This window comes from Cryptomeria japonica, chromosome 7 (genome assembly GCF_030272615.1).
Source record: "Cryptomeria japonica chromosome 7, Sugi_1.0, whole genome shotgun sequence".
Lineage (NCBI taxonomy): Eukaryota > Viridiplantae > Streptophyta > Pinopsida > Cupressales > Cupressaceae > Cryptomeria > Cryptomeria japonica.
In genome coordinates, this window is record NC_081411.1 from 556,186,300 (window position 1) to 556,199,717 (window position 13,418).

Here is a 13,418-nt window from a genome sequence, read left to right on the forward strand (position 1 = left end):
ATTCTTCCAACCTCCACAAATGGTAACTTGACTAATCTGCTTACTTGCCAACCTTAAACAACTACCTTGTGGTTGCTTTTATAGAGTTAAGCTCCCACAAAACCACCAAGTGGTATTACATCAAAGCCATGTGCTAAAACCATGGACTACTTAACCATTGACCCCACATTTAATATTTGGTACTAAGGTTTTTCATTATTAATTATCTTTTCCCAATATTTAATAATTTCAATATCATATACAATGTTACAATACAACATCAAAGTGGCCTTGAGAATATTCCTATGGAATCTCTACACGTTACACATCCCTGTGCAACTCACATGATAAATAAAATAATACAATTACATAACATTATACAAGGTGTACAACACCTATTTTCTCAACAGAGGTCACAACCAATATATTATTTAAGAGACCATGGTTCCTAGTTTGCAACTCTTAGCCCACCCAAGAAAAAGCTAGTGCCTCTCACAATTGGCTCTATACCTCAAGACCCCATTTTGCCTCTTCTCATGAGCTTGGTGCTCTTGGTTGACCAAACTTTGGGTAGGTTCCTTTGCTAGAGCTAATATTTTTTCCAATGCATGCTCAACAATTTTGAAGGACACTCTTGAAAAAGAGGGTGTAATCACTAAGTGTGAGTTGGTTAATGCTAATCTACCCTCAATGATGCTCAAAGAAACTTAATGATAAAAAACTCTCTTCTTTTTAAATTACATTAATTGCTTAGTTTTTTATGTTGTGTTTGAAGTTACCCCTTCAAATTATTATCTTTCATTTAGACTTTGATCTCGTTTATACTTTACAAAATTACTTTTGACGTTCCAATTTTCTATAATATTATACTATTATCTTTTTAATTAATTTAAGAAAAGTATTTAAAAAAATTCTATTTTAATAGAGTAAATAGAATACATACGGAAATAGAACACATATGGGGTTCACAAAGAAAATAACATATCCTTGATTGTGGACACGCCTTCATGCAAAGATGAAAATAAGGGTAAAATGAAAAATGCCTAGATGGCATCAAATCATCTCTGCTAATGAATGTGTCTGTGGGTGTACTACACGTGGATCTCCAAATCAGCAGGAGGGCTAATCTAGTCGTATCACCATTTGCTTTTAAACCCACCAATGAAATGATATCATCTCTTCTGATCCTCGGCCGCATTTAGCTTTCGATACCTTCATTTGGAAGTACAGGCAGCGTAGCAGAGGGCCAACAAACAGCACGATGACAGGCTCAGTGGTTGCATTTGCCCAAGCTATGAATTTGAGCACGGTGGGCGTACCATCTCATTCTCAATCTCAGGCACCATATAGAATAAGTTCTGTATCCTTTCCGAAGAGGAGGGGCCCTCCCAAAGGTTATTCGGTCTCTCGTCCCGGCGTTCGTCTCTCCGGCCCTATCTTCAAGTCCATATTTTTATCTGGAACAGGTACTTGTTCCTTTCATTACTCTTCCATTTCTTTCTATGTAGTGTCTATTCAATACCCTTTGTGTTCGATAGTACCCATTTAACAAAGATCAAAATTCCGACACTTTTAACAGTTTTGTGCACAATTCGTTAATGTTGCGGCCCAACCAGATCTTCAAGCTTGTTCATAAATGGTTTCCTAACCACATCGTTTGCCACACCTTCAATTCTTTATTTAGCTACAGCAAAATCAGTCTGTACTACTGGATTACTCCAGGTTTCTAACAATTTTGTCAGCTTCTCAATAAGGTCCATGCAAAACAAACTGTTTTAGGTGGAAAAGCATTTTAATAGAAGTTGCAAGAGGATGTTTACTGCAACAATTGAGTAAACTTTCAGCAACATATTCATTGTCAATGTCATGTTTGTAAGGACTATCATTAAGGCCTCTATCTTTTCTAACGATTTCCTGGAATGGACCATATATCTATCCTTTTGTCTATCCTCTAGTGTAGAACCTTCAAATTAAGAGAGGCATATCTTCAGGGAAGCCTTACAATGCTAGGGCTATTCTTAAATGCAATTATTACTTTCTTAGGATGTAATTATTCCATTAATTAATCTCCTATAGCTGTCACACAGTAGTACAACTGCCTTGGCTCATCTTCATCCCGGTGAACAGATTGTTGTTGAGGATATTTCTCATAAGAGAAGGGACCATAAGGAGAAAGCAACATGGAACATACCTACTATCTTTGTTTGTATGCCGTCTTTCAGTTGGTCGTGTGGCTGGTGAAACAATTTACCATTGTGGAATTATTATTCATCTAATTTCTTTTCTAGGACAAATTATGAACTAGATAAAGCTATATGTCTTACAAACAGTCATCACGTACAGATCGTAATGAAGGATTAATGAACTGCACTTTCTAGGCAACTAAAATAACAATGAATTTGAAGGAAATTAAGAACAACAAACACCACAAATAGAAGACACATGGACTTATCCCAGAGAAAACCGATTTCTGGGAGAAACTCCAACAGATGTGAGCCAAAACACTCGCTTATCCACTATGTTAAAAGGGAAGTACAATCGTAGGCCTTTTGGGCACACAATTAACCTGAAATCCACTTATTTCAGTCCCTAACATCTTTACAACAGCTCTCTATTACACACCTTCAGTCATGTTCTTTGCTTATGATAGTTTATTGAATATGGACTTTACTAAAATCCACTTGAATACAATCTAAATTTCTGTGAGGCCTCTTGTGGTGTTTACAACTGTTATATAGATTAGGGGTCTCAGAAGTCATTAGAAACCGTTTGGAGGAGGAATTCAAAGTGTTCTTGGGTTTAGTATCAGAACACATCATGAAACCACCACTTTGTGCAGGGATGAAACTGCTGCTTTTGGCTGAAACCAATGGGGTGATTTTACAATTGTTATGTAACCACTGCCTGGCAAAGCTGGTGGTTTCACACAAAGGCCTGGAATACTTCATTTTTCACCATCTTTCCCACTTCTGATGCCTGCACTGTTCTTCACGTGCCTTCTAAAATGTGTCTCAATATTGAAGTCAACTGAACTTTTTACTGATCAAAATTGCCATTAAAAGCTGGAGAAATTGTTCTTTTCTCAATTAGAACAAGGAACATGGACCAAAAATAATGGAAGCTCTCACAGATCTAGAAAATTTGTGTTGCTTTCATGACTTCTTCCTAAGGATGCACTTTGATATTGTCCTTGGCCCATCTTATCTAAGAGGTAGTATTTACCAAAAGAAGGAGAAATTATTAAGTAGTTTTTGAAAAGGTTGGGAAAATCTTCAGCATTTAGCACTACAATTGCTTTTGGTGAAAATCAATTAAAGGAAACCTGATGACTGTTGAGCATTTGTGTCTGTTTATAGTTGTGCAGAAATAGTTAGTTAGGTAACTTATGTAATGTTTGGTGGGAATCTAATACCACAAGCCCAAATCTAGGTAAAGAAAATTACAATAGTGGCAATCATGAAAAAAATGATGCAATATGCAACAACCGAGCTATTCCAAAATAGAGGAAATCAATAATCGAATCAAATTAACCAAAGCAACCATCAAATGAATGGTCAAAGTACATATAATTAGCCCACCTAGATGCATGACTCAAGGAGATGACATGTTCAGTGGCCATGAATTTAATTGCCAATTAGTGGATCAATTGACTCAGTCTAACTATGAATTCAAGAGTTGAATTGCCCCAATCAATGGATCAATTCACTCAACTTGACTAAGATAGAGGTGGCACCTAATTACCACTAATCAAGGATTGATGAAGTAGGGTGGCACTTATGTACCTCAAGTTAAGGTATACGTATGTCTTTATTGGCTTCTTAGGTGAAAATAATTAAGTATTCTAATTATCCAAAGTAAACTTATTAAATAGATGCAATATCACACTTAGGAAAGAAACATATCCAAGGTGAAGTAAATATTACACCAACATTGCCCCATGTGTAACTTATGAGGGATGAGAAATGGGTCTTGACAACTAGGCCTGATTAGGTACCCATGTACAATGAGAAAAACCCCTAAAAATAGGGAAAGTGAAAGCTCGTAGGAAAAACTCCAACCCAGGGAGATGAAGGTGAATGAATGAATTTGGAAGTTGTTTGTGTACCTCGATGTTGGTGTTGAAGTGATCGGAATCAATCAATGGAATCAAGTACCATGAAGATTTGAGAATATTAACCATAATGAATGGCTCTCAATTTGAGATGTGATCTGATATGAATTAGATACAAGATTCAGAAACATTTATCATAATGAATGGCTCTCAATTTGAGATGTGAACCAATGTGAATCAGATGCAAGATTCAAGATCATTTACCTTAAGCTCTTAATCTGAGATTTGAACTGATGTGAATCAGATGCAAGATTTTGGACCATTTACCATATAATAATGGCTCTCCATTGGAGATGCAAACTGATGTGAATCGAGGTGTGTCAAATTGTAAGCATGATGTGGTGGAGAGACAGGAGGATCTAGAATAGTTGATGCAACACAATGTGAGCCATCATCAATGATGGAGGTGGAACCATAATGCATGCCATTTGGCAACAGTGCGCATCCCTTATTATGCCTTGCTGTGTAGAAACATTGGAAGCCTTTATTTGAAGCCCCCCAAGATGAAACTTTATTGTTGTTCATGATTACAAAATGTCCATATGTAAGCCCCCCCAAAAGACAAGTACATGATATGATGTCCCTTTATAAGTTGAGGGCATTTGCATAAAGCCCCCTCCTCCTCCAAATAGCTCAAATTAGACACCCTAAGCATGTTACAATGGTTGGAACTTTATATATTAATGCAATTACAAAGTTTAGCTGATTTTTAGAGTTTCACATTGTCTGATATGGACCAGAAAGGTGAAAGTACAGTCAACTAACAACATAAAAACAAATAGCCAACACCATGATGTTGTGCTTGGAAAAAATATCCACTTAAAAAAAAATACAAGACTCAAATTCAAGTTCGTTTGTGAAAGTTACGAGGCTTGGAAGTCCAAAATATTGCAATTGCGAAGCAATTTATGTGAGAAAATTGATTATATGAAAAATCTGGGAGTTTTAAGCAGAAACTGACTACAACAATATGAAGGGCATGGAAAAATAGCCCATTTCAAAGAAAAATTGCATTAAAAACAACCTCCATATGATGAAGATATGGCTTCCCAAAGTTACCCTTCAAAATTGAAATTTGCATTGAAAGCACCCTATTGGTTTGGTGTGGAGCGTGGGTCTCGCTCAGGTGGTATATTGGCTGAGGTGAGCAGCAAAGGTGGCTGATTGTGTGGTGGAGCCACAGTGTCTGTTAGGTGGTTGCCAGAACACCTGTCATTGGCTACAAATTTCAATAAGCTGGCAGCGGTTCTAAAGATCAATGGGGAGGGGGGCACGGGCCTTAACTGCTCCCGCTGTGCTTACCATGTGGCAAGTAGTGGTAGTGGGGTTTAGGACCCCTATGGTACCCCGTAGTCCCTGGATACACAAAGTGCTAAGTGCTTTTAAAAGACTGATTTGTATTTTTTTCAAATCAATTTAAAAAAAAAACAGATACTTAATATTTTGTAATTAAAAAAATCAGACTTGCATCAACCAATGCAGGCAGGCCATGCAACCTCACTTGCTAAATTGTTTTAGCCTTTTCAGCAAATTTGTCCAAATTGGACAAACTTTATATGGATTTATGTGTTTTGATCTCTTTTAGATGCAGTGGTAAGGTCCATTCTGTGCAGAGGTGCGTCAAAAACTATGCTTTTCATGAAAAACACCAAAAATACATGCAACCAAAAACTGAAATAAAATGTCTGAGTGTCCAATTTGGATGAAACGAAAGAGAAACCTTTGTTTCTTGGCTACCCTGAAAATAATGGTGTGCTTTGATCTGATCCAAGAATCACTGATGCGAAGCCCCAGATGAAACCCTCTTTCCTAAACAGAAACTCCAAACTCCAAACACCAAACACCAACAGAGTTTTGATACTATGTTAGATTCGTGGGAATTCAATTTTACAAGCCTGAATTTGGGTACATGAAGAAAGTTACAATAGCTGCGAACACAAAACAAATAATGCAATACACAATGATGAAGGCTATTCCAAAATAGAGGGAATCAATAATGAGATCGAATCAATTAAAATCAACCATCAAATGAATGGATGAAGTACATAAATAGGCCACCTGGATGCATGCCCGAAGGAGATGACATGTCTACTGGTCATGTGTTTAACTGATAATCAATGGATTAGTTAACTCAGTCTAACTATGAAGTCAAGAGATGAACTACCAGTCAGTGGATTAGTTCACTCGATTAAGGCAAAGGTGGCCTTGACTAAATAGAGGTGGCACCCAACTACCACCAGTCAAGGATTAATGAGGTAGTGGTGGCACTTGTTTACCTCATGTCAAGGTATACACATGTCTTTTTTAGCTCATTAGGTGAGAATAATTAAATATCCTAATTATACCAAAACTTATTAAATAGGTGCAATATCACACTTAGGATAGAAACATATTCAAGGTGAAGTAAGTATTACATCAACAACTTGAAATCATTCATGCAATAATAAACAAGTTATCCAAAAATAAAATAAAATCGTGTAAGAATGAATCAGTCATGCAAAGGGAAATCATTCCTGTAGGGATTTTATCAGGAATCCTTGTCTGAAGTAAAAAATGAAATTACAAAAAATATCCCAAGGGGCTGCAGCTTTGACACAAGGTCCACTGGTCACAAGTACAAAAAATTGCATAGTGTACGTTCATCAAGAAAATAGTTATTGTGGCCTTGATTTCATTACATACTACCAGGCATGAAGAAAAAGAAACCAGAAACCAAATACAATATTCTGAATATTCATCCTAGTGTGAGGATAGGTCCATAGTGTCTGCCATGGCTTCAATTGCCGAAGCCATCACCAGTGACATGTCAAAAGGTAACAGTCCTGTTACCCCCAGGCTTGACAGGGTTGCCCTTGAGTCCATCCTCTGCCATGTCAGCATCAAAAGAGATCTCCATCACAGCAGCCATGTTATTTCTTACCAGATAACCATGCTCAGTTAGTGCCTCCTCTGCTGTAGCAGGATTCACCACCCTGGCATACTCTTTTTTTGCGTCCATGCTTGTGATCACCATCTGCACCACAGCTCTTTTTCTGTGGGAAGGGAATGCCCTTCCAAACAACTGAAAGTTTGTTTCCCTTTAGTACTACCAGGATGGATGATCTGTGCCAGTCATATTCAGTCACGTTGTCCTTAACCACAATAATCTGACCTAAAAGGTGGCAAAAGAATAATAAGTCATCAGTTTGTAGTCATCATTAAGAATGCCAGCTACAATAATTTGACTGAGAAGGTGGCAAAGGAAACCTTAGGCTAGTTAGATTAAGTACTTTTAAGGATTCAGAGCTGGAAAATATTGATAGTAGCATAGGGGAAGGATTGTTTGCAGCCAAGTGCAGCACCTGTATGCAAGGGTTCCTTTTCAAGAAAAAGACTCAAAAGAAGATATATTTTTATTACTATCACTGACAAATGGTACATGAATAAATGAAACATTGAGAGAAGATATGGAGTCCATATTGGACCCTATCCAAGATTGCTTTTCTCATTAGAAGTAAATAATATATCATTCTCCACTGTATTAATTTTAGGAGGGTGGTAGACTGTGTACGTCTCTTTGACATTGGACATTAACCTTCCCTGTGAGTGGCATACCAGACAATGGAATTTCATTAATCCATTCTTGTTTGCTTCTCTTTGTGTATTCTTGTTTGCTTTAGTGAAAATTTAAAAAGGTTCAAGGGATTTTATTTTCTTTTTCTTTATCTTCTTTGCCATTCCCCTACTAACTCTCCTTAATGTATGTATAGTAATTACTAATTATAAATAAATTTTATGAAGTCTAGTTCTATAACAGATCAGTGTAAAATCATTAATGTTGCTTTCATGTTTAGTGACACTTAGGTTACCATCAGTCCAAGATGTCTCAACTGGTGGTGGAGGTGCTCAAATGAACATCTTTGAGCGTGTTGTCAGGCTTGTAAAGGTATAAAGGGAGAGGAAGGGCTTCACAAAATCAATTTTTAGCAACACAATTGATAATGACTCTTGAGAGATGATTACTTTTTATTACTTTTTTTACATTTATTTAGAATGTCTTTCTATACAGTCACTTTCTTTTCATCTTTGGTTAACAGTCATATGCAAATGCAATACTAAGCAGTGTAGAGGACCCCGAAAAGATTTTGGACCAGACTGTTGAAGAAATGAATACTGATTTGACAAAGATGCGTCAAGCGTCTGCACAGGTTTTGTTTTATCTTTGATTCACAGGTTTATGTGGAAACCTCCTATGGTGCAAAGTGCAAACTGTTATAAGCAAGGTTATTTCAATAGCAGTGATTAAGAATTTTTTTATGGTATTCTGATTCTGATGAATAAGCTTGGTGAAGAGTATTGGAATTAATATTTATAGAACATTGTAGCAATAAAACTTTGAGGAAGATACCCTTTGGTTATAACTGTTTACTATTTTCAATTTATCAATACTAGCCATAGAGTATCTTATATCTATATTCTAATGAAAATGTAATTGTAAAGGTATTAGCATCTCAAAAACAGTTGGAGAACAGATATAAAACTGCAAAGCAATCTGCAGATGATTGGTGAGTTTCTGTTGCCAACCTTTGGTCTAGAATATATGAGTACATCAATATTCACGGTGCTGAGTTATTTATTTTACAAAAAGGTACCGTAGAGCCAAACTTGCATTAGAGAAAGGAGATGACAATCTTGCACGTGAGGCTCTGGTCCGTCGCAAAGCCTTGGAGGTAACTTTCTAAGTGTTAAACTTTATATCAACTTTTCAATTTACAAATTATGAATATATTGGCTTTGCCAGCTTGTGTAATTCAATATATGAATTTTAAAGTTGTACATTTGCAAGGTACATTCTTTCTTTAATTCCAAAAGTGGTGAAAGGAATAAGTTACAAGTATGCTTTTGAAAAGAATGGCATGAGCAAGCTATTTATCATCCTTTTAGTCCACCCATTTCCATGAATGACAAAATAGCAGTCAACCCCTATTAACTTCAGGTCTGTCATGACCACATACGACAAACATGTATGGTGTAAACATTGATTCAAGGGAAATGATGGCTACGTTTCACAATTTCGATGATTTTTATTATCTATTAAACTACTTGCATAATTCAAAAATTGTAAGAACTGATGTATTGTTCTGCACTATTGAACTCCTTTGTTACTGAATAGAGGAACACTTTCAGAGTGCTTTGTTATACATTGTATGTGGAAAACAAACTGTATTGAATGTTCAAGAATCTGCTTATTAGCTTTCAATTGCGTAACTTATGATTTCTTGATTTGACCCCATCTTTATTTGTAGCAGCAAAAGATTCGACAAGATTGTCTCTCTTTTCTTTGGTAATAAATATAAGAGTAAGATACTGGCTCTTTGCAAACCACAATTGCATCAAGATTTTCTGTGTGGCCAAAGCTTTGTCAGAGATTTAGTTACTTGTTGTACCGAGCCTGATGTCAATACTGTACACGAGTTAATAATGCCATTAAAGAAAATGTTTTTATAAGCCAAAAATGTAAATAAATTTAATTAAGCACCATGTGAAGCATTGTTTACGAATCCAGTTGTTCCTGAATTGTCAATTATAACTTGAAGCTGGAAAAGTTAGTGAAGTCTGTATGCTTGGAGGTTGGTCCAGTGTCATGTCCGCATCTGTCCCTAATTCAAAATTTGAACTAGAGTGGGAAAATAGTGTTTTTCAACACTACTATATATATGTGTGTGTGTGTGTGTGTATACATATATGTATATATGCATATAAAAACATGGTGCTTAATTAAATTTATTTACATTTTTGGCTTATAAAAACATTTTCTTTAATGGCATTATTAACTCATGTCAAGGCAATTAGGAGGTTCATCAATCCTACACCTTGCGCATTGAAGGAAAAAGGTGTTGATCATCACACAAGCCCTATTACCAGTTTGCCACCCCATTGTGAGGTGCTGGGTGATCTGTAGCTCCAGATCTGGGCATCATAGGTAGCATAGCAGGACGATTGTTTGTGAGGAGCTCTTTATAGATTCTGAGGGGCAATACCAATTGACATTCCACTCTAATTGTCTCTGTGGACAAAGGCAGCAAATAGAAAGCACATCTTGGAATTGTTCAGGCATGGTATCTGCTGTAGGATTTGAACAGAAAATAGTTGAACTGTAAGAGGGCTAGCGCCCAGTTTGTCTTCCCTACTATTCATTAATGGAATGCGGCATCACTTGAGTGTCTTGTTGATGTACGTTGTCCTAAATTGATAATTTCTTATAGATCTATGGTTTATTGGCGACATACTTAGCAGTAAATTTATCCCTATGATCTTGATTGGATCTTGGCCAAACCCTAGGGTTATTTGAGCGACAACATTGTCTAATTTTAATAGCAAACGGTGTGATCAGAATTCTCTATATTTGCTTATAAGATCTGAAAACCTTAGAGGAACATTACATTGGTATCAGAGATTGGCATCCTGCCATCCTATGTGTACGCAAATTCATGAGTGTTACTGACAAACGGGTGAGGTATCAGCAAACAGAAAAGAGGAAAGAGGCTGCCATGGGTGACAAAGATGAAGACAACTCTTGAGAATTCATCAAGGAGAGCAAGGAGTTTCAGGGTAACATGAGGGACACCATGGTTGATATGGTTCAGCTCCTAAGAGGACTGAACCAGCAGCTGAGTGCTGGTAGACCTATTCAAAATGGTATCAAAGGGAGCAGCTTTGGTGGTGATAGGGTCTCAGCTAATCCAAATCCAAGAACCTTTAGAGCCAAATTTCTGGAAAAGGAACGGGCAACGCCCATGGAAAAAGAGCAACCCAACCAAGGAGATGAAATGATGACTTTATGATGAATACAATGCCCTGAGTGCTGCCATGTGAAGAGACGTCCTTTACAAAATAGTATGAGATGAAGACAAGGAATGGGCATAGGAGAGAAGGTATGATGAGCAGCACCAAAAGGACATTCTACACCACTTGGTGAAGATCACCATTCCCACCTTTGATGGATCTGATGTTTGTTCAGCAAGAGCTTGGTTGTAGAAATTGGACGCATACCCATCTTTGAATTTGATGTTCGAAGAAGAGCCCATCAAGTTTACCACCTTGCATCTTGAGGGAGTCGCTCATGAATGGTGGTATCATGGCATGATGACCCAAAGGTATGATTCAATCACTACCTTAGAAGACTTGAGCCAGAGATTGATAGAGAGATTTGAAAGGAAGGATCTAGAGATTCATTTTAGAGACCTAGCACAGCTGAAGCAAGAAGGCACAGTGGAAGACTATGTAGTAGAATTTCAGAGTCTTTCAGCGATAGTTCCAGATGTGACTGAAAGGAGGTTCGTAGTCCTTTTCGTAGACGGTCTATCTGAACCCCTCGAAGAATAGGTAAGAGCATTTGATCTGAATGCATTGCAAGAAGCTATTAGGAGACCTCTGAACTTGGAGGATTCGGTGGCTAAGGAGAAATTCTATTCCAAGAAGGTACCTCCTATTGTACCAAAGAGGCTTCCTCAGAAGAGCATGCCTCCACCCAAGGCATTAGCCCCCAAGCCAAACCAAATGGTGTTGTATACAGTCCATAATTCAAATTTTACAGGCAACCAAAAAATAATTTATCAAAGAAAGAAACCCTTTTAGGCAAATTGGAGATGGCTCTACAAACAGGGCTATCCTGCATAGCTGGTGACTTTCTTTTGCCAAAAAATCATCCAGAGGACCCAGAGCAGACTCCAAAGACATTTAAGAATTTAAACAAATAATTCTTCCTTATAGACCCCAAGTGTAATGCAATACACACAGAACCACTCCTGGATAGTCTGCAACTGTTGTGGATTTATCTGTACATTATGCACTCTATTTATAGATATTCTAGGTGGCGATGCCTGCATTTAAGCAAAAAATTAGAAGTAAATAAAATATCTGAGAACAGATCAAACAAAATCAAATATTTACCAAGATTGATTGCATTTTCTCGAAACAGCTCACGGTATACACATCAACAGAATTGATCTTGATTTACTTCAGCAATATTTAATGCAGTAGAATATCAATTCATTGTGTCCACTGCAACAGCCAACAACTACCTTAAAATTGTTTAAGGGCAACCTGTTTCCAGCGTGAGACATGATTTCAGCTGAAACACAGCCCATAATATACCCTATTGGCTAATAATTTTATTTTTATAGATTTATTATTTATATATTTTTTTTAAATCAAATTTTAATTATATAAGGTGAATTTAATCACAATTTTTGTTTTGAATTTTATTCTCCTTGTCGAACTTCTTCCAAATTTTATTGTTGCTGAACATGAACATGAATTGGAAACTTGTGACATAGATTCAACTATGTCTAAAGATTCCTCATAAGCGTACTATTCCAGTAACTGCTTTGTCCCAAAGTCCTTGCTATGATTTTGACTCTCCTTCCACATTTTCTTGAGAATGTGTTGTGATAGTGGAGTCTGAGGATAAATGCCAGGGACTGTGAAACAGAATATTTAATAACTCAGCCAACACAATTTAGTGAGTCAAAGTCATAACTTTATTGATAAGCAAATAAGTTTTTCATTATCTGGAGAAAGGCTTTTGGAAACGTCTGTGTGAAAATTTGAACTATTTTCATGTCAGAATGTAATATTGATGGAAAGAGACAGTTGCCGACATATTTGGGTTGAATATTTTATTCAAGCATGTTTTCAAATGGATGCATATTAAGTGCTTCAATTATTATCTGTTGCTGCTGATATATTTTAATAGTTCTTTTATATCTATGTTAAGAGTTGTTTTCATCCAGTGGAACGTACCATTGTCATGTTTTGCATTAGTAGTCATAAAAATCTGCTTGTAGGGTACATCTGCTCACTACTCACTATGGGTGCATTTTTTTTTCACTGGAGGACTAAGAAGTGTGAAAGTATTCACAGTGACAAAGTTCTGATCAGATTTATGAACCTATTCAAGAATATACTTATACATTCTCAGAGACTGCCCAAATTAAAAATCAACTGCATTCTGCCACATTATGTAGTGAATTTTGACCAGCAATATGTTGTAGAGTAAACATTCAAAGGCATTATTGATTTTCTAAATACACATGTTCTGTCTCTTATTAGTGAATGAAATGCAGGACAATGCAAATGCCTTGAAGAGTCAACTTGATCAACAAAAGGGTGTTGTTGAAAAGCTTATATCAAGTACAAGGGTAAGTTCATTGCTCAAAATTCTCAAGTTAAGCATGTTTTGGAAATTAGACCTCTTCTACAAGTAACACAAATTACATTAGGTAATTGTAACTAATTTTCATTTAGATAGTACGAAGACTGAGAATTTTTCTGCCTATTGATTAAC

The 13,418-nt window shown here is 36.7% G+C and overlaps 1 protein-coding gene across 2 annotated transcripts in view; it reads left to right on the forward strand.

Moving 5' to 3' along the window:
* Window positions 1-1,015: 1,015 nt before the first annotated feature.
* Window positions 1,016-13,418, forward strand: part of LOC131031155 (probable membrane-associated 30 kDa protein, chloroplastic) — a 60,603-nt gene continuing 48,200 nt past the window's right edge. The window contains exons 1-6 of one of the 2 annotated variants that reach the window (XM_057962197.2): window positions 1,016-1,445; window positions 7,924-8,015; window positions 8,167-8,277; window positions 8,570-8,634; window positions 8,718-8,799; window positions 13,198-13,272. In XM_057962197.2, the coding sequence (XP_057818180.1) occupies window positions 1,241-1,445; window positions 7,924-8,015; window positions 8,167-8,277; window positions 8,570-8,634; window positions 8,718-8,799; window positions 13,198-13,272 (630 nt within the window). In that variant the 5' untranslated portion in view covers window positions 1,016-1,240. The remainder of the gene's footprint in view (window positions 1,446-7,923; window positions 8,016-8,166; window positions 8,278-8,569; window positions 8,635-8,717; window positions 8,800-13,197; window positions 13,273-13,418) is intronic. The other variant, XM_057962198.2, reaches the window with a different exon arrangement.